The sequence below is a fragment of the Poecilia mexicana genome, unplaced genomic scaffold (assembly GCF_051168715.1).
Source record: "Poecilia mexicana isolate PSO_F unplaced genomic scaffold, ASM5116871v1 scaffold_2, whole genome shotgun sequence".
In the NCBI taxonomy this organism is placed as follows: Eukaryota; Metazoa; Chordata; class Actinopteri; order Cyprinodontiformes; family Poeciliidae; genus Poecilia; species Poecilia mexicana.
This window is the reverse complement of record NW_028263371.1, coordinates 45,696,345-45,723,769: the sequence shown is the minus strand read 5'-3', so window position 1 is coordinate 45,723,769 and position 27,425 is coordinate 45,696,345. Positions and strand designations below refer to the sequence as shown.

The following is a 27,425-nucleotide window of genomic DNA, read 5'->3' as shown; positions in this document are numbered from 1 at the left end:
GAGTCTCTCAGCCTATGCCAGTACTAAACTTGTTTTATGATGTATAATGATACTTTTTTTACTAGCTGGGAGGCACCTTTAGATCTCTGGAACACGGAGCCCTTTTCCTTCCTGAAGGCTGGACATTCCCAGTGTTTACACTTGCAAATAATTGAACATGATAAATGTGGCACCTGCAGGCATGTGGACATCATAAGTGGCCTTAAACAATAAACATCGACTGAGTTTTTATCGTATTAACTCATTTCACCAAGTTACACAGACTGCACACATTAGACTGGTGTTTTAAAGCCTTCATTTCTGGTCATTTTGAAAATGTTCTAACAGTTATTGATATAAAACTTTTAAGATTAGAATATTACATCAGACAAATAAGATGTGTAAATATTTTAATACTGAAACGTATGGTTAATGAGAGAAATTTAAGAAAGCGACCAGAGCTACTTTGAATCTGATAAGCCTCATCAGAACACATGAATATTAATTTACTGAGTAGGACTGCATGTACAGTGTAGAAGTATTTGCCTCCTCACATATTTCTTCTGTTTCCAGGTACCCAAGCAAATGTGTATGACGGATAAACAGAGAATTGTTTCCACATTTTGTCTTATGACAAACTAAGAACCAATCCCTTTTTGTTGACGTAGCTCTAATCATAATAGTAAGTCCCTGAATTTGACCTTTTTAAATCGCTTTTCTTTAATTATTAGTTTAGGAGTCCAAAAATCATTACACTTCTACTAGCAGTATCTACACAATAAAAAAAACAAAGATAATATACTGAAGAATATTTTTAATTCAGAGAAACATACAATTACACAAACTACTCCACAACAACTATATAAACTAATTTTCTGAAAACACAAACTTACTGGCTGGATTGATTTTTTTTTTTTTTTTCAATTTCCATTTTAGTTATTTCAGTCTTATGAGGCACTGATAGCAAACATTTGTTACCAATACAAGTCTAAAAAGAACAACTTCATTAGATCTGTGTCATTTTAAACACAGGATCATAAAATGATACATAATTATTTTAGTTCGCAAAAGAATTAGTCATCTGTGATAGAAAACAACCAATGTACCACAAGTTAAAAAGCATTCAGAGTGAGTAAAATCTAGAAGAAATGTTATTCATAGAGAATAAAAAAGGAAGAAAAAAGAAAGCGGATTGTAATTTAATGCTCAGGCACAGGGAGGAGGCTGAAGGCTGCAATGCAGTCGATGATCCAGGTTGAGGGAGCGGACCACACTTTCCCTCGTCTGACAACCGCCGGCTTGTAGGTTCCCTGTGGGTCGTAGATGATGTACTGGGTGCAGAGCGCCTGGTCAGAGCCTGGCTCTGCATGGTAGGCTGCTGCATTCAGAGTCTGTGTAACGTCGCTGTCCGGCTTTGGCTGCCGGCTCAGAAGTTGGCCGCCTCCTTCTCGCAACAGCTTGGCGAGCTCGTTTTTGGTCGTCCCCTTAAAGGAGCCGAGGAGGAAGAAGAAACAGCCATCGAAAAGCGGTGGAAGCTGGAGAAACAAAGCTCTAGTTAAATGTGTCATTTAGGTTTTTGTCATGCTGGCATGGCTCCTAATTCCAGATGAATAATTATTATTCCATCAAAAGCGCAGCTCAGAAGACATGAAACACAAACAGATAAAACAGATCTGAGGGTCTTGTGTTCTCAAGGCAAAATAATTCTCCAAAAGATTTAATTAAATCTCTATGAAATTCGTAAATGCTATCACATTTACTGTACAAGTGCTTAACTTGGACACTTTGCCAATAAGAGATTTTCAGAAACCTCACCCTCAGAAGAAACTAACTAGTGTTGCTGTTTAAAGCAGCACTGAATTAGAGAACTGTTCAAAGTAACTCAAGCATCACAGAGTATAACATTCCAAGTAATTATGTTCTTTAATTATATTTTAAATTAAGTTCCCCTTTTTTATCTTAAGTGCATGAGTGTCTTTATTACTATTTATGGTACCACATTAAAAGTTTGAACTTGTCCTTTCAGCAAAAAAAAAGAAAAAAAAAAAGAAAAGCACAGTCTTATAATTTGTAAAGCAAATAGCTTCTCAAATTTACATTGTCTAACGACAATACTAATTCGTATAAATTGTAGTTTTTCATGCTAAAACATCTCCCTCCGACCCCCCCACCCCCCAACATCAATCACCATCAATAAGCTAAAGCTACACTAAAATGTAATTCTGGTGGCAAATGGAGCCTCAAGACAGAGAGTTCAGCTTTATTTTCTATCAAGCTCTCTCAATCCATCTGCTGTCTTAGTGAGCAAGCAGCAATTTTCAAGCCTTGCAACAAATTCTTGTTTGGTCTGAGGTCACGACTCCGACTTGGCCAGTGCAAAGTGTTAGTCTCGCCATTTGAGGATAGTTTGAGCTGCTGTTTCAGCTCTTTTCGTTTTAACCTCTCAAAATCAGACAAAAAGAAAAACCCAGAGGCTGCTTGGGAGGCATAACTACGTGTACACGGAATTCAATACATTAAACCTAAACAAGACTCCAAACTAAACATGCCTCTGCTGATTTTTTTATTTATTTATTTTTTTTACTTTGTATTTGTGTGTTTAAAGTTTACCAAACTACATCTGTTGATGCGACTGCGCTGAGGGCCTTCTCCCGCTTCGTGCTCAGCTTCAGGCAGCCACTTTCCCGCCTGCAGACATGCTTTCACCCCTGCCGACAAACAGATAAAGCAAACAAAATTAAGCTTGCAGCTGATTATGCTGACATGAAGGATTGCGACAAGTTTTGGGAGGATGACGAGGCTCGCGTCGACTCCGTTACAAGCTAGAAGATTTCAAGGATTGCCAAAGCTGAAGTTGTTGACAGAGAGATGCTCCCAGAGTTAACGAAGCAACCATCATTGTAAATATTAGACAAAACTTGACACTTGAACACAGTCCAACTGAAACTGTGACAGCCAGTATGATAAGAAAATGTTAATTTTTTTAAAAAGAGAAGAATACAAATGTCCCACAGTGGCTGGAGAAATGTTTGTGTTACAGCAGGAAGTTATGGTAAAAATGGGATTATGCATTTTGTATGGATATCAAGGGATAATGCATAAAAAAAATTAAAAAAAATCAAACGACCACCTCTGGACATCACAATTGGAGAACTTCAGCAAGTCTCAATAACAACTATTATTGGTTATCTACAAACAATCTATAAACAATTGTTTCGAAAGCAAAAAAGGGAAAGCCTGTTCTCTTCATGCCCTCAAACGTACAAAGTTTGCTCAACTCTACAGGGACTTTAACAGGAACCATGTTGCTTACACTACGATTAGGTTTTTCTGCAACTAATGTTCCAGGTCGTTCTCGCATAAAACTAAATGAGAAATTAAAAAGAAGGAAAATTATGAAATCTTAAAAAAAAAAAAAAGCCAGGATATATCCTATACATACGTCTCATGTAACAGTCAAACAAAAAAAAGACAGTAAGTTGGTTAAAGTCAAATGTGATACCTTCACTGAGTAAAAGTACAAAAGGGTTAGCTTTTCCCCACTCGCTACGTCTTTAACATGGGCAAATAAATCATTTTCATTGATGTCTCAAGGAACGATGAATGACTGATGGTTCCATCCAAATATTACAAGGTGTTGATGGTAGCTATGCTAGGGGGAGGTTGTGTGTTTGATATATCTGTTGCTCTATGACTCACTGCTTTTTATTAAAATCGCTAACGAAACAGAACCATTCTCTAACCGTCCACATTTACGTCTATTCCTGAAAATTAATTCATAGTTTACGACTCGGTGACGGAAAGGATTCTAATCAGCATTGTATCCATGGAAACACTTGCCCGGCATATACGTTTCACCTCACAACCACCTCCACAATCATTCGACAGCATCTTTATTTTCTGGAACGTTTCTCCCAGCTGTTCGGCAAAATGAGAAAATTAGTGCAAATGTGTGCAAGTGAAAAACCCTGCCACAATAAAGCAAATTACATACATTCATACATGCATATCTGTAGGAAGCAGTAAATGGTGTGGCACTGTGATTACATTTCTTCAACCCACTTAATTATAGCTTTGTTTCCTGCAGGGGAGCTGGGCTAAAGAAAAGGAGCAGAGATACTGAGGTTAATCGCTGCGGACGATTGTGCTTAGTGCTGAGGACTTATTAGCATATTTATTTATGTTCAGTTCAACTTCTAACCTCCAACCTTTGTGAGTCACTGAATGAGTGAGTGGCAAGATAAATGCTCCCCACTGATTAAACATTAAACCGACTGCAGCTCATTATGACACGTGGATCAGGTCAGGAGGAGTTTAATCCTCAAACAAAATGACCTTGAAGAGATGCCCTGAGGTCCAATATGGGCAATTAAGGAGTAACAAGAAGACACAGAACTTCAGCAATAAAAAAAAAATAACAGTTCAACTTTCTATATTCCACACAAGCTTAAAATTACACACCCCAGAAGAAATCTACACATGCATCTTCACCAAGCATTCAACGTAATAATGTCTTGAGTAGCCTGGTGTAGAAATCAATGCAAAGACAAAGATTGAAAAAACAAACAAGTACGACATCATTTGACAGATGTTACATAAATTAGTTTGCCAAATAGAGCTTGCTTATTAAGAAACACAGGGCTTCTTTAGTTTCAACAACTCGACTATGTGGGATAACAAAAAAGAAAAAAAAAAATCCAAACAGCCGTACTGGCTTTTTTCTGCATGTAGGAGGAGTCTTCCTTTCATCCTGCTGACTGGCAGTGCACTGCAACACGTGGAGGAGGGCCAGTTCTGTCTATCTTGTTAAAAAGGACTTTAAAGTGCAATTTTTTTAAAGCTTTGTCATATCCTCATATTAACCAGTCCAATGCTAATTGCCACCAATTTTTAATAAATACCTCTGAACAGTTTGCAGAGAAACCGGTTTTTATTTGACTGGTTTGTGGCCCATAAGTTTCTCACATAATTGTAATTCTCTCTTCAGAATCTGTGGAGATTATTCAAATTGGTTAGTTTCCTGGCACGGCCCTAACTTTTAGAGATGAGATAACAAAAAGTAGAAGAATACCCAAGTTCTGTAAACAGATGGACAATAAAATTTTAACACCATCACATTTACCCCCAAGACAACAATCCTAAACCCAAATTTAAACCATTTTGAAACAGAAAAGCTGACTAAAATCAAACTAACAAATTCAGAGGTGGTTACTCCCAGATTTTCTACACTACAGCCCGCAGCATCTAAACAACACAAATAAACCATATCCAATCTCATTCCCTAAACATGAGGGACTGAATGGGCTCAAGTTCACATACAAAGACACATCTGAGTCATCTGCATTCTGAACACAGTCCCAGAGAGAGGAGACCCGAGTCCAGTTCCTGGCAGTCATGCCTCCGGCAGGGTCATATGTTTCACAGAGGCTTGACCCTTGTCCAGCCTCTCACTGCAGGCTAAAAAGGGAAAGGTGGAAATTGTGAACTGAAAGGAATGCCCTTTCTCTGGCAACAGCAACAAAACATTCATGTTAATGATCAGAACTTCATTTTAAGTAACGGTCCGATCTTTCAATTCTGAGATTGGTAACGATGCTCTTTGGACATGCAAAGGAAAATCTGCTGGTGAATAAAATTATGCGACTCGACCGTCAGAACAGTGATCGGTTGGTCACAAACCGAAAAAAATCTGATATTTTTCTTCCCTAAACAGTGAATGGATAATAGCTGCAAACTATTAGGGCAACATAATGGCAGTTCGGAAATTTCTTCCACCAAAATGTAGAAGAAAATTTACGAGAAACTATTAAATCAAGGTACAATACTGTAATTACCAAATTTTATGTTGGATTCAAAACTGCTAGCTCTATCAAAGAAATCCTACCAATGTTTTTTTTTTTTTTTTTTTCTCTCTTATGAGACAGATTGTTGGGGGGGGGGGAAATAAAAATCAAGGAATTGGTGGAAATCAAAATTTACAACTGAGAGGTAAAAGAAAACAAGGAATCACTATCAGCAAGGAAAAGCCTGACCTATTTATAATTTTGAACAGATTTTGTACTAAAAGCTGAATTCTTTTAGTACTAAAAGCTGAATTGTTTTTCTATTTCTGTTATATTTTACCGCATGTAAAAGAGAAAAGAGTTGATGAGCTTTAATCTGTCATAAATAAATGCAAAATGCTGTCAAATCTTTGTTGGGAGACTTGATATATACAAACATACGCATACTGCAAATCTTTTTATATGCATTTATCTATGTATATAAAAATTTTTTAGGAAAAAATATTTGTAGAAATCTCTCTCTCTCTCTCTATATATATATATATATATATATATATATATATATATATATATATATATATATATATATATATATATACACACACACACACATCTATATCTAAATTTCAGTGACCACAAAATCTTTACGTGATAAACCTCTAATCCTAAGTCAGTACACTGTATGTAAATGATAAGCTGTACCTGTATTGATGCAAAGTGAACCATCATTACACAACATGTAACACCTTACATCCTAAATTTGTGTTGCCGTTTCCATTTCCTGTAAAGGTGCAACTGTAACTGATAACCACAGTAGAAGTTGTGTGACTCACCACACAGTGATGAGTCAGACACTTTGGGAAAGTGCAGTAATTGGAGCATGACAAGTAAAGAATTAGTTCAGAGCAGAAACTTCAGATAGATGATGTGTTGCGGTTGGTAAATCCATGTTTTGATCCGTACAAGGGTCAGCAATAAAATACTTTTTAAATTGATGTTAATATACAACATGTTAATTAGCATTTTGTTGCCTATGTTATTTACGTCAAGTTAGTTTATTTCTATCTTGCATTTCATTTTAAGAAATAAACTTGAGTTAAATAAAAATGCATGGTTTTATCTTTACATTGAAGCATAAAAGAATAACATTTTTAACTTGTGAAAAATCTACTTAATAGTTTACCCCCCACCACTCAACCAAAAGGAGAATCTTCTTAGACAGGATAAAATGTTAATCCTGCTTCCCTAAAATAACAGCAGCAGCAGCGCTACAAAACATAATTCTGACAAAAGAGGTAATCCAGGCCTCGGCCTAGATGACAGCGATGGCACACAAAGCCAGGTGACAGTGAGAAGTCACACAAACACCCGGACAGAAACAGAGAAGATGCCACAGTGACTGTCATGAGGGAGTGAAGATGTGTCAAGTGTTCAGCCAGCGTGGAGGAAAAAAGAAAACAAAAGGAAAGGGCTGAATGTGGTCCAAACGCACAAAATATTATAGGAACACACATCTGGAGTCGAACTGGCAAGCAGCAGCACTCCTAGCATTGTGCTCAACACGCACCCACACACCGACAGTGAAGTGATGCTACTGACAAATACAGCAGCAAAGGGCACGCCAAGGTGCCAGAAAACTCTTTGACAGCTAGTCTCTTTTACCTTTGCTGGAAGCGGGCTTACTCAGAATTCCTGCTTGTTAACTCGGTTCTGGGATGGCAGGGGAGTTTGAGGGACTAGCTGAGAATAGCAAAACTGGTTTTCGGATTACCAAAACGAGAGGAGGCAAAGTGACTAGGCCATCATTTAATTGCTATCGATATTGAAGACTTCTGGGGTAATCATTAACCAAATTCTATCCCCCAGTCATCCACCTGCCTCATCTGGCTGTCAGACGTGTAAGCAGGTGAGTGCACACACCACAGGAGGCACAAACTATTGATCTGAAAATTGCCTGTTGCAACATTTTTCTTTGAATGTTTCCCAGAGCAGTGCGTGTTCTGCATTTAGAAATCCTAACTCCACACAAGGAGTCTGATTTCAACGGCTTGCAGAGAGTACAAAATTTGACGACTTGCTCTAGATTTCTTCGGCATTGAGGAGAATTAACCTCTTGTCTTTATTGCATAGGCAGCCTCAACAGTAAACTCAGTGTTGCTTAAAGTATAGCCCTGAAATAAGAAGAGAGCAATTCGGATGTTGCCTGGGACATAGCGGGAAATGATAAATGTAGAAATCAATTGGTCAGGCGGCACAATCCACTTGGCACATACTGTGTATTGTTTAAGAAACTCAGACTTTAAGTCACATAAGAATATTGATTTCTTTGTCCACAACATCATAACTAAAGCAAAACATATTTCTAAATTATATTTTCTGTTCTTTTACACTTCGATCCACGTGCTTTAAAATTCTAACAACAGCTTTGACCCAGTTTTGTAATTAACACAGTAATTCAATTCATATATATATCTTTTATATTTCCGTTTCATAATATATTTACAGCACCTACTATTTTTCTTTTACCCATGAGAAATGATGCATAATCTTTAACCCCCTCATTAAGAACTTACTTCAGTGACATAATATAATGCTGATAATTTTTTTTTTTTTTTAGAAAACAACTCAACCTTTAAGTTTTAGGACATGTTTGCAATAAAAACACATTAAGAGAAAATTGTACCAAAATCACTGTTTCCACAATTATTGGCACCACAGCACCTTCACATGGTCCGAGTGCTCCACAAACTGAGTCACCCCTCACCTTTTGGTAGAATAACTTTTTAAAAGACTTAAATTTCTTTCAGCTGTTCAATATAGAATAAAAAGACAACTTACTATTGAAGTAACATAGATGCCTGTTGACCGCTGTGTGCTAGGAAATGGCTACCAGAATGCAGCTATAACTCGGGCGGTATCTATATCATAAAACCAAACATTGGTTTTTACTGGGATTTTGAGCAAGATAATGAGCCAGGATGTATGGTCAAGTCAAATCAACACAGGACAGATTCATCAGGAGCATTAACTTCCCAGCGTGGTTGAGTCTTCAGGCCTAAATAGGACAGAAGAACTGGTGAGCTGAACTGAGGAGTGCAAAGGCGGTAAACCAGGACTCTCCATGGCATAAACACATTTTGCAAACCATAATTGTCCGAGATTCCTCAGTGAGTGGCAACCCTGTGAAATGTTAAAGAAAAAGTGATTTTCTATTGCAAAAAGGGAGCTTTATCAGAAAAAAAAAAAGATCAATGTTGTGCTGACCTTGCTCAGAAGAATTTATTTAATTTTTTTTATTTTAATTTACAGGCACCAAAAAGTATGGAAAAAACTGCAATGGCACTGCCTTAGGTTAGTCCACTTCCAGCGGTAGCTTTAACATCAAATTCAAAAGAAAAAAAAAAAGGTGTCCACAGAGAATTGTTCCAGTCAGCAGCTCACTTCATACTTACAGCTGTATTTGACAACCCAGCAGCCAGCAAGAAGACCCAGGAGGGTGGAGTAGGTGGTGGGCATTTGTCCTTCTGGCACGACGACATGGCTCACTGAGAGAAGAAAACAAACATGAACAAAACCAAACTGAAAAGAGACACTTAAGGGAGTTGTGTTACAAACTTAAAATAACAGCAGTCTGTGCTTGACTAGATCGTTCCAGATCGTGTGATCAATGATAAGGTATAAAGAACAAAAAAAAAAATAATAATAATAAAATAAGAGGCCATTAAGGAGCAGCTTATTGTGCGTCAGACATGGAGACATAGTACCTCGCTACTGTATTTATACTGGAACTTTTAACATGTCACGTTATAACACAACAAATTTTATTGGGATTTTATGTGACACATTAACAAGAAAGCAGGGCAATGAGACGTGGCTGTCACATTTCTGATAAAAAAATAAATAAAATAAAAAAAATCAAAAAAGTAAATAAAATCCAGTTAAACAAGCTGCATTCAGAAGTCCTCTAATTAGTAAAAATAAAATAAATAGATTGAGCTGCTTAATTTATCTAAGAATTAATGCCGGTATTTTGCAATGTCCTTAGAAATTGCTCTATTAGTAAACAAACAACATAATGAGGACCAAGTAGGTTTAGGTTACAAAACAAAACCTCCAATCTTTGACCAGCTTATGGGATACTGATCAAATCAATCAACCATAAATCACTATTTTTAATGGGAGAATGGATAAGCCATTTTAAGTTATTGTGCTGCTTGCTACAGACCATGAAGGGGAAACAGCAAGTGTGTTGAAAAAGTTGCTCAGGTCAGACGAGACCAAAATTGAACTTTTTCATCTGCATGCAAAGTGCTTGTGGAGGAAAACTGTCACCTTGAACACAATATCCTTCTGGCGAAACATGGAAGCGGTGTGATTCTTTTCTTCATCAGGAAGTAGGCCTGCACCATGGTCAAAAATATTGCATTCTGATATGACTGCTAAATGTTGCATATGACCTGATGATTGGTTAACACTGTGGCAACCAGTTCAATTAACCCACATTTCCCACACTACCACCTATATTGTCTATCTTCACAATGTTTCCCCTTAAAAATCTTGGTCATGTCTAAATACGGACACTTGAAGGTCTCTCAAGTGGCCAAATTAAGTATTGGCAAGCAGAGTTTTCATGCATAACACCTGAGATAGTATAGTCCGCAAAGCAGTTTATCCAACCAGTTCTTTGTGATTGCAACAAAATAGGTCAGAACTAAATCTAAATGAGTCTGTGAGAAACTGATGTTGAAAGAAAAAAAAAGTCAAAAGTAAAGATCTCTGGATGTGCAAAGATGGAGGAATGCAAAAGTGCTGAAGCCACATTTACAGCAAAAGGTGACCCACAAAGACATGGTTCAGAAGAGCCAAATTATAATGTTTGCCACTCTTATGTGAAGGTACTCTACTTTGTCCAACACTGCGAATGCTGTTAAGTATAATATACAGGGCATAACATTAGCAATCATCAGATATGCACACAGCAAAACAACATACTCTCAGTTTTTTCAGTTATACGTTTAGAGAAAATGTGGATCTCTGGCTTTTGAGGTGATTTCATTCACTCCATAATTTGTCACTTTTTGGGTTAATAAACACGTTTTGAATAAAAAAAAAGTGGAAATCAGAAAACTGATAAAAAAAAATTTAAGAAGTGGAATTTGGGAAAAAATAAAACAGATTTCATAAGACCTACCTTCATACTTCTCACAGTGTTAATTTGCCAGCGTCTCTCACTTTGAGTGAGTGACCAGGTAAACCTACTGTATGCCTGTCAAACTGCTGCTGACAATGAAACAAAAACCAGAGCAGGGGTTTTTGCTATAAAAGGCAGGGTCACATAATTATAGGTTAATTAAAATTTAAATACAAGCTTATTGCCTCTTCATTCAGTGAGTGAGGCGAGTTGACAAGTGCAGAACGAACATAATTATATCCCAGGGGTAAAACTCTTTTTTACATTTTGCATTGAAACTGTAGCATTCAGCTCAAAATGATAAAACCTTGGAAAAAAAAAAGTCTGGAAGTACAAACAGTCACCCCTGCAGCCAGAGGGGGGGAAACAACAAGAAGCTCCTCTGCTTTTCATTAGTGTGAATTCATCTCTCTGACAGCACCTCCAAACATTTTATGAGGAACGATTTCAATTACTTCTGCTCTCCAGTGTTCTTCCAGCCATTACTATGCAACAGTGAAGGAGCTGCTGCATCACAATGATGTATACACCACTAAAAGCTGCTGTTTGCTACTGTTGAACCTTCATGAGTGATAATGCTCAGGTACTGACTCACAGCTTTTACAGTACAAATGGATCTGTGTTTCTTAGTAAGGCGTACGGAGCAGAGCTGCGTGTGTGTGTGTGTGTGGGGGAAAAAAATAATTTCACCAAACATTAGAACTGCAGTGCGAGACCGGCTCTTCATGATAGATTTCTCATTCTTCCAAAATGGGAAGCTGGGACAAAACTGCCCATTTATATAACAACTTCTGTGTATACTTCTAAGAATATTGGGCAAGAAAAGATGTTTATGCAACAACAGCTGTATGAAGGGGCCGCAGTGAAAAACTGGCTGTTGGCCAATCTTCACCTTGGATCGACCTTCTTTTTATCTTGAGCGAATTCGCCACATGAGTTTAACTAGGCCATAGGTGTCCAAACGCCAGTGACCTGCCAGTTTTAGATGAGTCTCTGCTGCAACACAGCTGATTCAAATGGTCCAATTACCTCCTCTGCATGTGACGCCTGCTAACGACCCATCAGGTTGGAAAACTGTTGCTCTGTGTTATCATTTGGATCCTGATGTAAAGAATATGTCATTTATGGCTGCTCACGGCAGGAAGACAAGAAAAAAAAAATTATTTTGAATGCCGTTTCTTTCGTCCTATGCAACAGGTCCACAAGGGAGCTCAGAAAAAAAACAAAAATAGGAATCTGTATCAGAGAGAAAAAAAAAAAAACAAAAAAAAGCTTTACAGTGAATGGAAATTGGCCACAAAATTCTGAAGGTGCATCTCCAATTTTTACATCTATTGTTTACTCCTGCAAATCTCAGTTGCTGAAAACTTGTTAGAAAATAATCGTTGTCGAGCAATGACAATTTGCAACGTAGAGGCAGAATTTCAGGTTTAATCCAGAAATAATGGATATCCAGGAGCAAGATGGTAAGTAACACTACCTGAGCCAGAAAAGGTATCAACGATCCTTCCTCCCAGTAGCACTCCCAGTTTGACTAGCTGACGCTGCTCTGGCGATGATAGCTTGCTGGCCAATAACATTAAAGTCTGATCCCTTCTCGCACTCTCACTCGACTAAAATGAGACATAAGAACAAGGTTATACAGTCTCCGGGCACTTAATGCGAGAATATCAGCGCTTAAGGGTTGCCAAATGCATGATGGAAAAAAGGATTATTCACTGATTTATGAAGACATACCGTGGAGATAGTGGCTGAGGGGCTATGAGATGTATGAGAATTAGCATATTGGGTTCCTTCTGCAGCTTCCTGGAAAATCGCCAGCATCTCCTGGCTCACTGCGTAATCTGCAGGACGCTTTCCACGTAGATTACTGCAAAGAGGAAATAAAATTCACAGATAAAGCATATCAGTGTTTCAAAGAATGTACCTCTGTGTGTTAATGAGTTTGAAGATGAGGATGAAAAAAAAAGAAAAAACATGAACTAAAACACAACTAAAGCAAAAGGACACACAAAACTCATGTGGTTTAGTGCAACGGGATGTTCCATTCTGTACGCCGATGTCTCATAAAGAATAACTTCTGATGTTAAACATAATAGTAACCACCAACAGAAATTTTGTCAAGATTTGTATGTGTAAAAATGTAAAATTTCAGAGTTTCTACAGATGTTTTCTGTATTTTACCAGTCTAATTCGTCAAGTATTTCCCACCCTCACATTTTGGCCCTTCTCTAGTTCAAAGGACATCCTCTCAATAAGAAATGAATATTCTTCCAACATGCTCTCACAATACTTGAAAATCTAAGTTCTGCTGGAAGTTTAATAATCCCATGTTGAGGGAAAAGCAATCTGGCAAAAATCACACCCCACCTGTTCTGTGAAGCTGTGCAACAATATATGATTTTCCCTTGATGAACAATAATCTTTGCCTCTCTTTAGTTTGATATGAGGTAAAACTGAGACATAAATTCCAGTTTTATCAAAGACCAAAATTATGTTCTTTCCATTAATACAACACTCCACACAATCGTTGCCAACCCTAGTAAGACTGTAATAAATCATCATGGACTCTTAGATGTCTGCTCCTGCTCGAGTTCCCCAACAGTGAGCCTCACTCCCCTCCTCAAAGTGCATGATAGAAACGTCCTCGTCAAACTTCGCTTTAGTTTTATTTTTACTTTTTACTTGTTGACCTGTGTGGTGTTTCAGTTATTAAAACTGTTGCTTTACACCAAAATGAATTTGAATCCTGACTGGAGCCCTTCTTTGCAGGGCGTACATGTTCTCCCTATGCAGGCATCGTTTCCCTCCGACTTCTCCGCACGGCTACAAAACATCTGATATTTAGGGAAACGCATCTAAAAAAGAAGATCCCCATTTCTTTGGGGATTCAGCATATATTTTAAATCTGGTGCACAGTAACCTTTTCAATATAGTGTGTGTAATGGAGGCTTAAAATCAAATCAAAAGCACCGCTATGCACAGACACTCAAAGATGATAAAAGTGCAACCATCTCCTGGTTACAAAGAGGATGTTGAAATGAAGTGCGAGTTTGAGAAAGCTGCCTGAAAGGTCACCTTGAGAAAGTGCAAAAGAGGGGGAAAAAAGGGATGAAGAGAGAGGATGGCAGGAAGAGAGGATACAAATAGAAGAACCGAGCCCAGCAGGTCGTCTCTAAAAGATTAGGCGTCAGCAAAGATAACACCTGGGGGACAATTAATAGGTCCACTGGTCCATAAAATATTTCATTTGGATTCATTCTCCCAGCCGAACACACACACAAATATAAACAAACAGAGAATGTCCCTGACACTTCAACATATGCATGCACACACGCTGGTGTATGCATGCGAGGAGAATATGCAAAAATTTCAAGGGAAAGGGGGGAAAAAACAAAATCATGGCAGAGGTAAAGTAATAAACACTACAGGGCTCTTCTTCTGCTTGACCACAAGTTTGACTCTAGTGAGTATGAGCTGCAACATGCATCAAAACTAGTCATTGCCACCATTTTGGGACTAGAGAAGCATTACAACAAAGCAATAACAATTATCGCAATCTAAACAGTCCTGATATTGCAATGGTGATATATTGTGCAGCACTGTAATAGTTTCTTATGTTTATGTAGAAAGATTACAAGGATGTTTTCAGTTCCTCAATTCTTATGTTTTCATGCAAACATTTGCATTTTTATTCCACACAATAAAATAAAACTAATGGCAAAAGATTTTCACTTTTCATTTTGACCTTCCATGTCAGTCGGCTTCAAATGGTATGCTGTATATGTTTCTACTCCTTCAACTCCATTTTCTCTCACAGTAATTTTTTTTTTTTTTGCTCTAAAACTAAAAAATAAATAAATAAAGCTGTATGTAAACTAGGTTTTATAAGCCATCTTTTCTTCTTGGTGCAAATTTTTTTATGTTTCGTGTTAAAATTAACGTTTAGGTGCAAGGAAAAAAATTACCATTTGAATTATAAAGACTGATGAGCCATGTTAGGCCTGCAATTTGCATCCTCCACAAAATGCCCTTTCCTCAACGCCTATGAATTTAGAAACATTAGACATTAGAAAAAGACCACTGATTTTTACTGCCTATATGATTTTTAAATTTAGTTCAAAATTAACAGAGGGTGTCTGGTCATTTCCAACAGTCTCCCTGCAGCAACTTTTGTTTAAGCCATTAGCAATATTTCAAATTTCAACAGAAAACAATTAGAGTTTGGCACATAGGAGCCAAAACTCTTCGGTCTGCACTTTGGCTCGGCAAGCAACTACAGCAGACAGTATAGTTTATGGAGTATACTTCAAAGATTGGGAACATAACGACACCCACTCTCTAAAAGTTCTCAGACCCACATCATCTGAAAGGTGGCCTCTAAGGCTTTCCTGTAAACAAGCAAAGTTTCTGCTTACACTCAGTCTTCCTCACCAGAACACATTCTGTGAACCATTGAGGTTGACAAAAGCTGGAGAATATATGGACAATATATTTGCCAGCTACAAAAATTTGAGCACATTTTAATTAAGACACTTACTTTCTTGTGCCTTCCTCAAAATGATAACATTTTGTAAGGACGTGTTGACTCCGTCTAACTGCGAGAACTGAATGCAGAGAATTAAATGGGCAACAACTTTTTCTCTTTCTCGCTGTTTATTCAATGTCACATGCTGTTTTTATTTTAATTATGTAAAGCACTTTAAAATGCCTTGCTGCTGAAATGTGCTATACAAATAAAATTTGATTGATTGATTGATTGATTGAACAAAAGCTCCAGTTAGTACACATGCATTCTAATTTAAATGTTAACATTAAGAACAAAAAGCCTAACATGTCACTATGAGGTAATTAATACAGTATTTTTATAAAAGTAAAAACAAACAGCTAGAAAATATAAAAGTTCCAAAAAAAAAGAAAATTCACAATTATCTTCTACTATTTAATTGACATTGCTTGTTTGTTGCACGAGCATACATTTTGTAACTACACAGGTCCAGTTTATATGCTGCACATTTTAATGATGTACTGAGTTGACATTAATTAATTAACAGCCAAGTATGGATTGGAGGTTTTGAATTAGTGTATGGAGTCAGCATTATTCCTCTGCCAGCTGTCAATTCAAACATACCGAGTAGCGTCTTATCTACTTACCGTCAATTTTTTACTTTAATCACAGGGTAATAACCAGTGGCAGTAAACTGCCTTCTGCATGTTGAGTGTGTAATTTTCAGGCCACTTCTTTAGCGTCCTAAAAGTTCAGCCGTGGTACTATTTGCACCTCCAGCACAGATGCAGAACATTGTTTTGCATCTCATGTGGCTGTGCAGGTGTATCAAATACATTCAGATTTAAAACTAAGACTCGTGTCTAATACAAGATTGATTATGCAAATAAAGTTTGTGCTGCTATAGTAAGCACAAACACACAAATCTGACTTTTCACCCACAATAACCGTTTTCCCTCAAAATCCTTATAGAATATTCTAGTCAGACCTTTTATATTAGTCTTGATCTCTTATTACGTGCCAATGAGGTCCTGAGTTGTCAAAATATCAATGTTTGCCTGACCCTGAGTGTGATGCTCAGACTCTTGTCAAAATATCTGACAATATGTTGAAGTATTTATTGTACATCTTAAAAATGTTCAGAACTAAAACTTGAATATGAAAAAAGCTGAAAGAAAAAAGCCTGTGATCCAAAGTCTGTTTCTTATTAGTTCATAAAGTCATTGTGACAACTCCTTCCCCCAGACACTAACGGCTGAGTTCTGAGGCTCAAAGAAATAGAGAATGGGGGGAAAAAACACACACACACACACACACACACACAACCATGAGAAGTCCTGCCTGTTTGAGAAAACCGAACAGGACTGGTAAAGACCTGATATGATGAATATTTGATTTTTATTTTATGCTTTGAGAAGTCCTTCCAGTTTAGCTTAAAAATCTTGCAAGACTGTAGTTTTGCTTTTTTTCCACACCATATAGTGAGGTACTAAAAGTGTCATTTTAGTGACGCTTTTTTTTTTTAAAGTCAGAAATACAGAATTTTTTGCCTGTTTTAAATTGTAATAAAGATCATTTATTGGGAAATAAATAAATGATCCCTCAGACTGAATTCTGATAGTGATAGCGATATGATGCTGACTATTTACAACCAACAGGTTTTCAAGTGCAACACAGCACTGGAACAGTACAGCAATGAAAGAATACAGCTAAAAGTCGGAAATCTGTCATGCACACAGGCAACAAAAGAAACCATCAAAAACTACTTCTAAACCCAGAGCTTGGTGCCAGTCATTCCATTAGGAATTGAACTGGCAGATGTCTTTGCTTGGCGAGTGTGAATGTGGCAGGCACGGAAGAAGTTTGGATGATGATTACATTCGCCGGGCAGTGACCTGAAAGGCTCTCTGCGTCAGTACTGAGAGGTTACAGAAGCGAAAAATGTATGGTCATGCATTAAAGGAGTCACCCAAGCAGTAAGGCAAACACAGTGAAGCAAGCAATGTAGAAAAAAGACGATTGGTAATTACCAAAGAAGGAAAGCGACCCTAATCAACCAGACTAGTCATCATAACGATGACCTGATGTCTCCTACCTCATTACAAACATTGTTCTGCCCATCTACACTGCTTCCATAAGTGTTAGTACAGCATCAGGAGAGTGATAATAAGCATTACCCTTGCATCTGTCCACCTACGCACAATTTTTTTTTTTTCCCCTCACACCATGTTCCTATACACACACGACTCACGAGTGACTGGGAAAAGAGCATTTCACCATTTATGTATCCATCCAGTTATCATCTGTATCCGGACAAGTGGATACAGACAATGACTCTCTAGCAGTCACTGGGTGAGATTTGGGGTACTCTGTGGACAGGTTGCCAGTCCACCACAGGGCGACACAGAGACACACAGGACAAACAACCATGTATGCACACACTCACATCTAGGGACACTTTTAGAGTAACTTATTAACCTAACAGTCGTGTTTTTAGACAGTGAGAGAAACCACACATGCATAGAAAACATGCAAAACTTCATGCAGAAAGACTTGGGATTTGAACCCAAGCAACAGTGTGAAGCCCCATTTACTACATTTAGGCAGGAAACTGAGAAAAAAGTGCTTATTACAAAAGGAAATGTTTTCCTTCATGCCTCAAAGCTTTCTTACCCAAGCTGTCAGTCTGATTTTGTCCAAGTAATTTACGTCCAAAATTAAAATACTTTGTTGATTGGAATGGGCTATATATAATACAATTTGCCAGATTTAGCAGGGAGCAGCTGTTGGCAACCATATCCTTTACCCTTAATGTAAAAAGTAAATATTCCGCATTGATAGAGAAACTCTTGTTGCCAAGCTTCTAAGTATTCATTACAAAGATGGATGAAAGTGAGGATGGGCCGGTATGAGGTTCTCAAAATATAATGACATGACTAAAACTACCATCTTTTCATTGCATCATGGCAATTTACAAAAATTTAAAAAAAAATGTTTGGAGGAAGAAAAATGCAGAAAACGATTTCATATTTCTGACTTCATATTTGTTGATGTTTGCGATATAGCTTTCAGCAAAAATCTTCAACAAACTTAGTCAGGCCTCTGTCTCTTTAAGAAGCTCCTACTCTTTCTAACACTGCACTTTCAGCACAACTTAACAATGCTTGTTATGTCATTTATAACCATTATTAGGGGAGTCAAACAGAAAAGTAGTCAACAAGACTACTTCAACAAGAAAAGACATATATGCAACTTACAGAACGTTCTGTGAGGCACCGAGCTGCAGCAGCAGCTTAACAATGGCTGCATGTCCATTCCTCACAGCATCATGGAGCGGAGAATCATTTTCATAGCCAGGTGTGTTCAACAGGGCTCCCCTCGCAACCAAGACCTTCACAGCTCCCAGGTGGCCCAGATTACATGCCTCATGCTGAAACAAGAGGCAAAATGGCTAGCAGTCATTCTGTGCAACTCATGCTCATTATTGTCCTCTGTTATTTTCAAAACAGATCTATTACCATAAATTCTGCAGTGAAATCTGTTTGGGGGTTTTTTTCCCCCAGTTTGCTGTTTGAGACAAAAATATATCCAAAAACAAATCATGTCATTGTGAAAACAATGTTTACCTCTGAAAAATACCTCCACACCTTCAATACACTTGTGTATACTTGTTGATACCTAATCAAATTAATAAAAAAACTAAAACAAACCCAATTACGTTCACTTTTTTAATTATTAGCTATTTAAAACAATATTTTTCTGAAACAAATACAAATGAGACTTAGAACTAATAACATGTTTTAAGTGAATTTGGCAAAGTTGTTAGCCTGTGTTAATGGTTTATTTTTTCTAAACAAAAGTAGAACTGCACAAGTTATATTGTAAACAATAGGAATTATATCTGGTGTGGACATAAAGGACAATGAAGTACATCCAAGTTTCCAAATATGTCACCATGATGAATATAAAAGCATGACATCTAAAATATTATAGTGTACCGAATAATATGTCCAACGAGTCATTCTCGACTGTGATATTGCAATAACACGTGTGATTGTTTCATTGTATACGTCTAATAAAACTGTATGTTTTGGTTGTTTTCAGATTTTACAGTTCAGTTAAAATGTTAACTGTTTTAAATAAAAAGTCACAATAGGAAAAAACATAGTACAGTAAATACTGATAATTAATTGCATTACAATAGTTGATCTAGTACATTAAACTTGCCTATTATAATTTCTTACCGCCCAACTGTTTCATGCAAACACAGGCTATTTCCAGTCTTTTTTTTTTTAGTGCTGGCCATCTGTACCAAACAAATGTTTGTGTTTTTTACTCACAGGAATTAAAATCCACGGATTTGTAAAGTGCACAGACAAAATCTGCTTCATTTTATTTGCTCAAGGCTCAACAATCCCAGAAAAGCAGACGCTTGTTTTATCTTAGAAGACTAATAAAACAGAGTTATGAAAGTGGTGCTGAAACTAGAGAAGTGAAAAAGACACGTCGGGGAGCAGAGGCTCACATAACTTCCAAGAAATATACAAGCAGTCAAATAATATTTCACACTCAAAGCTGTATTGTAAGCATTTCAAAACATCAGCTGCAAACTGTCAGAGCTCAAATTGAACAAGTCTGAGGGGAGCTAGCAGCCACATTAAGGGATGTAATAAAGTCAGAGGCAAACACTGACATTTGTTCTCAAAGACAAAAAAAAACATGATAACCCAGGGAATAAGTGACAGCGCTTCCAACTTTTCCTGTTGAAGCAGATCTGTGTAAAAGCACAAAGCAACACACCTTTTAGGTCAGCCTTATAGTTAAACAATTGCAGCGATTACAGTAATTATCTTACCAAGTATACAAGGCTCTGATAAAGTCACAGCAAAATCCTTTTTAGCTGTGTTTCACATAAATTTCGACAAGAAAAGACGGTTAAAATTGTACTCAGGCTTCCTTTTGTTTGGAGCTTAATATTCTCTTAACATGAATAGTGTAAAGGATTAGATGGAACCTAGTGCTGAATAAAAATGACAAAATTCCCCTGTGCTTCAACTATCAAACAGAAAAAAATCTGACTTCTTGTCATAAGAAAAGCTAAAGCTTTGGTCGTTCCAGGCTGTTGTCAGAAATGTGTGTGGCCAACTTTTCTCGGGAGAACTGTGTGTAAGGTTGAGCGATATGAACTTAGAATTTTTTTGCAGTATTCTGTGCTACTATTATGATGAGATTAAAGATGGTAAAAAAAAAGAAGTTCTTGTTGTATTTTTGGTAACTGTATGGTTGTGACTGCATGACAAAGCATTTGTAGCACCAGAATTATTTTTTTTTTATATATTTGCATTTGAAAACAGCTTCTTCAAGATGCCATTTACTAAAATGCACACAGTAACCGTATTTATTAATACTTTTGAATTTGTTGCCATTTATTATTAATCATGTGGAACAGTGGAGAAAACAGCAAAAATAACATTTTCAATCGCATTGTAAGTTTGCCATAAATAATTGAGGCTTAAAATGATAAAGATAAATTTAATTTTTCATGATAAATGCCCATGGCAAATAGGTGCAAATTCAATACAAATGTTTCACACTTATGCAAATACAGTCATGTAAAATACAAATATTAGGACACCGAATTGAAAACTCGATTGTTTTCCAAACATAAGGATATTTCAGATCAAATTTAACAACAATGAAAAACAACATAAACAAAAGAAATGTATTTTGTGATGAGAACTAAATTTGGACACCAGCTCATTATCATAGATTCAACCATTTACATATGATGAGGATAATAAACTGGCTTGGTTCTGCTGCTACAAAGTCATGACGATCCATATTTTTTATGAGGTTCTTTTCCTAGAATCCTGTATTCTGTTCTTGCCAAACATGTCCACTTATTTTATTATCCAAATAATTTAATTTCACTCATCTACCCAAAGAATGTTATTCCTGATTGCTGGTTTTTGTCCATGTTTTCTGTGGCCAAACATAGTCAGGCCTTCGTGTTTATTTGTATATCTCTTTGCGTCCATCTCTATAGTTGCTTAGATTGATGCATGTAGACTCACCAGTGGTGTCCAGCCGGCGTTATCTTTCAGGTTGGGGTCGGCTCCCTGATCCAGAAGTTCTTTGACAGAATCTACATCTCCCTGCAGGGTACGTATAGTAAACAACAATCCTGAAGTGAGAATCACAAAAATGTAACGTCAACCCATTTGAAAACAACAACACCCGATGCCTGAGAACAAAAAGATCCCAGGTTTATCAATCGGCCTCCGCAGAGAGCCATTGATTCCCGTGTCAGTGATGCTGGGAGGGATTACAGCCATGTTCATGAGGATTACTGAACAGCAGAACATGCCTGTCCAATCACCCGAGCACCGATTTGGAAAGGATTGGGTTTGTCATTATGAAAGAATAAGTAAACCACAAAAAGGCCACATTAGCACCTTTAACTGGCATTCCATTTTTATCTCTTTAGGAGACAATGAACTTGAAATCTGGTTCCTTGGGTAAAGTTGCTCGCAATTTAGCTTTATCAATGTGATCGGTAATAAACGTCTTCACCTTTATTGCAGCAAGATGTAGAGGGGTCTCTCCTCTGTGGTTCCTCTTCATTACTGCAGGGCTGCCAGGGCTTGAACGGCCGAAAGCTGACCGAGGACTGCACACGGGTTTATTGTGGCTGTCTGAAGACATGAGGGCTGCAGCAGACGGACTACGCTGTTTACCTTCTCTCGGGCGTTTCTTTTTCTTTTCACTTGGGGGGCTTGCTAAAGTTAAACGCTCAGTGAAAGGTGAGGCTTTTCCACCAGGTGATTTTCTCCTTTGGCCCGAAGAAGCCCTCTGTCTTTTTGGCGTTGTTTCCAAGGAGCAGTTTCTCTCCACTGTTTTGCTTCTTTTGGAGAGACTCTCCTGGGGAGACCCGTTTGTGTCTGTTTTGGAACCGTCATCTGGATTTGGGTTGTTTGTTGACGACATCTGACTGGATGTGCTCTGACCATGCTGGCTGTGGTGACTCAGCACATTGATCTCCCCTCCCGAGAGACTTTCGTTTGTTGTGCGGTTGGTCAAACTGAGTTCACGGACCTGCGAGGCTTCAGTCTGGGCCCCGTCAGTCGAGACAGAAGGGCTTAAGAAAGAAACCCTTTTACGGGACCCTCTTGCTCCATCAGCACAGGATGGCTCTGGTCCAGATGAGGGATTTTGTTGGTCTGTAATTCCCCACTGCTGGTTTATGGCCTCCAGCCTCTTCTTTTTCAAATTCTCTTTAGTCTGTCTACGTGTGGTACTGGTGCGCCCTTGAACCTGCCTTGTAGTAGCAGTTTTCTTAGTTCTTTTCTTTCCTTTACTGTTTACATTCCTTTCATTTTGTGAAGACGAAGAGTCTTGGGAGGACGAAGTGAAATTAAACACTGAAAGGTCCCGGCACTGAGCTGTGGGGACTTTGGACTGAGCAGCAGGCTGTTCTTCAGAGGACTTCCTGTCTGGAGCAGTGACCTCTAAAGGCTTCTCGACCTTGCAGCGCACCTTTCGACTGCGAGGACTGAACCAGATCTTAAAGTTCTTCTTGTGTTTTAGGACTGCAGCTTCCGCCTGCGAACTGACCTCAGCAACAGAGGAGTCTGAAATTAAATATACGAAAAGAATAAAATAAATTAATTTTTAAAAAAAAAGCAGAAGTGATGCATTTTAATAAGAACAAAACAGCAACCCCATCCTTGTACTGTGCTCGCTAGAAATTCTGAAAGTGAATTGTTTTCAGAAAGCCATTTTGTCTGTGCGATAGCATTCTATGATGCACTTAATTAAAACAATTACACAAACATTTCATTTCATTGCGTTCAATTTTTGCACACATTTGACAATACATTTACACTGCTTTGCAATAGTATTCATAAAAACAACCACAAGCATTCCAGAATTTTATTGGGAATTCATATGATGTACAAAAAAAACAAAAAAAAAAACAGAAAAGCTGGTCAGATCTGATGGGAGCATGGATGGAGAGAAGAATACCCAGAAGAAAACCTGTTAGACAGGTGGATGTTTCCCTTTGCACAGAACAGAAATCCTAAATACAGTCAGAGCTGCAGTGGAATGGTTTACATCCAAGAATCCTCATGTGTTAAAAGTCAAGACAATAAATGTTCTGCTAAGAGGAATTAGCACAGAGCCAGGAGACAAAATACACAAAAACCTTGAAACTGCAGTGAAAAGTCACTATGAGCGACACAATACCAGGAAAACATGTAACTGCAATACCATTTCTGAATAATGTTGTAATTATTATGATTTATCCACTTTATCCTGATTATATGATTGTATACAATTTTTTCACTGTGAAATGTGAGGCTTAGCATCTCAGGTCTACAAAGAATTACACATAATGTAACTTAAGGGCAACTAAAGACCGCCCAATAGACTGAATGCAGGCGCGGAGCCCCACCAACCGCCCCCCGGCCCGGATGGGTGCCCATGGGGGCCCGGGTCTGGAGGTGCCAGGGAGGGAGGAATGGTTTCAAGTCGCTTTAATGTCTGATTATAGACGGAGAAAGTGCGCCTTCACCTGTTCAGAAAGGTTTATTTAATAGTTACTCTCCCTCAATGGAATATATAGTAGTCAGTCCCAGTGACTGTTTCACTCACGGTTTAGCGAATGTGCTTCCTGAGTAAAAATAAAACGAGAAACATAGCACAAACCACACACCGCACCCCCACTACCCCCCTTGTTCCGCTAGTGGCTGAATATATATACAGCTCTAGAAAAAAAAAAAAAAAAAAAACAAGAGACCACTGTACTGAACCCCCATTGAAAAACCTCGTGGTTATTCCACCAAATATTGATTCCTGAACGCTTTCTGAGTTAAAACAGGAGTATCGTTTTTAAATGAATATGAACTAGTTTTCTTTGCATTATTAAATCTCAGAAAGCACTGCATCTTTTTCCTTAATTTGACCATTTCTCATTTTCTGCAAATAAATAATGCATTTTTGCTTGGGATTTCGGAGACATGTCGTCAGCAGTTCATAGAATAAAAGAACAATGTTCATTTTACTCAAACAGAGCAAAATCAGAGAACTGAGAATTTTGCAGTGGTGTGTTAAATTTTTTTTCCAGATCTGTATATTACTGGCTTGTAGAATGATGGTGCATGTGTCCCTTTAAATATGACATCCAACCAAATACTGCATCCTAACAGTCGTTTGCAACCACGATACACCAAGCATTAATATTTCAAAGGTGATTGTGATTTGATATATTGTGCAGGTCACCTCAAAACCAGTCACTCTGCATTGACACTTTTTTAATATTTTTGGAAAACATGAATGCTTTTCCTTCCACTTGAATCACGCACCACTTCATATTTGCTCATTACACAAAATCCCATTGAGAAACAATGAAGCTTGTTGCTGTGGTGTGAAAAAACATATCTGGACCGACTGAAACCAGGATGTTGCTTTGCATGCATTTTACCTGCTTGTTCCGTGGGATTAAGCAGGGACTCCAAGTCACTGAAGAGCTGTATGATGCTGCTAAGCTGCCTGTTGATTTGGATGTCCTTCACCCACGCAGGGCTGAGACACACGGCGCAGCCGTCTCCTGCCCGGGGGCCAGCACACGACCTGAGCAATAAGCCTTTCTTAGAATGGAGTCCTGCTTACATTTCAGTACAAAGAAATACAGCGCATCTATTGATTCCCCCTCTTAGTAGTTTCAAAAAGGGAAGGTTTGTAGTTCATACCAACTGTGGATCCAAGCACGTTAGATTTCTTCATTCATGTCAAACCCTATACTTTCAGTATTAGCATCATTTAATCTCTGCAGAGATTAGTCCGAATAAATTAAGTAATTTTCCACGCCTGAGGCAGGAAGAAGACGACTCCCTCTGTGGCCATTTTCATGTGACATAGCAGGAAAAGCAGACTGCTTTTTAAATACTTTTCAGGCATGCCAGTGTGCCCAGCCAGTAAGCCAGCATCCATGCATTCACAATCTTGGCAGCCGCGCACTTATATGCAACGAAGCAATCATTATCATTATTAGCTACACCTGTGTTCGGCAAATAAAAATTCCTGCCACGGTGAACGCCTGCCAGTAATAAGCATATCACAGCAGAACACCGTGAGGTTACATTACCTGCACAGCATATGCTCGCACATCCCCAGACACACCGGCTCCTCCATCACATTTGAGCTGGGAAACAGGGAAAGGATTTATTAGTCTGTGCCGGCTTAACTCATTGCCACACAAAAAAGTAATTGCAATGCAAGATGCTGTGGAGCGGTAATTAGGTTTTTGATCTTTACCATTTTGAGAGTATTAAAACCTAAATCCCTTTATCACAGAAAAAAATAAAAATAACTAGATTCGATACAATCCACCCTTCACTAAAATCACACGAGGTAAACTAAAAAACACAAATAATCATTTGCAGGGACTTCGCATGGTGTTGCATGTTGCCCCCGTATGCATTTCAAACATCTCACGCCATTTCTCTGAAGCTTATTTTGCCTGGGGATTGTTTATTGAAATTCATCAGCTTCCTCATCCCTGGACTGCAGTGTGTACCATCAACTGTGAATTATTGTTCTCACAACATAAAGCTTAGCTTTGTTTATTTTTTCCTGCATGGTGGATGTGAAAAGTCTACACAGCCCTGTTAAAAAGACAGATTTTTAGTGACATAAAAACTGAGACCCAGAGAAATGAATGCAGAGTGCTTTTTTACTTTAGCAGGGACTCCAACGTGCACAAGTATGTTGAGGAACAAGCTGTAATTCTTTAAGGGAAAATGCATAAGTATGTGGTTGCCTAAGTACACTGCGGTTGAATTATGCCCTGGGTCGTTGTTAAGGCACAGGAAATTGTTCCTCTTCATCTTCATCTTTCTTTTAGGAGTCTGAAACTTTTCCACCAACACTGACTGTTCATACTTTCATCCAACTGAACAAAAACAGCCCCAAAGCATGATGCTGCCATCACCATACTCTAATGTGGGTTTGAAATTATACAATGCCGCTATAGTTGACCTTTATAATTTATATCCTCCCCAAAAAAAAAATTCTGTTTTTGACTAAGTTGTAATAATAAGTCAAATTAAAGCTGAAAACGGTTCTGAAATACTTTTCCTTGGTTAATTGTTTTTACATCATAAAAAGCTGGCATTTTAGCAGGGGTAAATAGCCTTTAATATCTTGAATACTGATATGAAAATATTCAAACGCATCTAGTTATACTCGAGCTGTTGTCTTTTTCTGTTGCGTTTAAACATTCAGGTTAAATGACGTGGTTATGCATGTTTAGACTCGTCGTGTATTAAAGCTAGAAGTGATTAATCCTGTTATATTTATTCCCCTCACAGGTATGCTCCTCGTGAAACAGCTGTTTATGTTGCATTTTGCGTCGTTGAGCAGAGAAACGGTTCGGATTCGCTCCAACTTACCATTTGGAGCAAAGCAACAGTCGACGGAAGTTTGCAACCGCCTCTTTAGTGTTCTTCCAGTCATCTGTTTGTAGCGATGTGGTATTGTCCATGCTTTTTTACAAAAGAGAATATTTCTATTACCGATTTGTTGTCGAACTCGTTTGCTCCAACCCTGCCTCTAAAAAAACAAACCACAAAACAACAAACTACTTCCTGGTTCTTTACATCTCCCGCCAATTATTTACGGAAGTGACTTAAGGGTCGTGACGTCAACCGAGACGCGCATATTGTCTTAGTTGACGTTCCCTGCTGTTTGGAGATGATACAGACATGTAGGAGAAAATGATATAGTCAACTGTACAACGGTTCCGTACTATTTTGGCTAAAGGTACCAGCAAGATATTTCTCAACTTACGCAAGCTTTGACACACGTGACTGATTACATCACAGACTGGAATTGATTAATTAAAAAATAATTATTTGAAATCGTTACGACCTTTGATGTAGTAAAACTAAATGCTCCGATTAGG

General features: G+C 38.0%; 1 protein-coding gene across 1 annotated transcript; it reads right to left on the bottom strand.

The window, feature by feature from the left end:
* Positions 1-778: 778 nt before the first annotated feature.
* bard1 (BRCA1 associated RING domain 1) lies at positions 779-27,151 on the bottom strand. The gene is made up of 11 exons (XM_088001753.1): positions 26,914-27,151; positions 25,608-25,664; positions 24,945-25,093; positions 22,034-23,091; positions 21,535-21,615; positions 18,718-18,890; positions 12,691-12,823; positions 12,434-12,566; positions 9,215-9,307; positions 2,590-2,687; positions 779-1,514 (listed from the first exon to the last, which is right to left on the bottom strand). The coding sequence occupies exons 1-11, from the start codon at positions 27,003-27,005 to the stop codon at positions 1,179-1,181; spliced, it is 2,403 nt and encodes an 800-aa protein (XP_087857879.1). The 5' UTR covers positions 27,006-27,151; the 3' UTR covers positions 779-1,178.
* Positions 27,152-27,425: the final 274 nt, after the last annotated feature.

Coding starts and splice junctions, on each gene's coding strand:
- bard1 (XM_088001753.1), bottom strand. CDS start 27,005: ATGGACAATACCACATCGCTACAAACAGATGACTGGAAGAACACTAAA. Junction 18,891..21,534: donor ACGCCGGCTGGACACCACTG/GTGAGTCTACAT, acceptor CTCTTGTTTCAG/CATGAGGCATGTAATCTGGG. Junction 12,567..12,690: donor CCTCAGCCACTATCTCCACG/GTATGTCTTCAT, acceptor GTCTCATTTTAG/TCGAGTGAGAGTGCGAGAAG.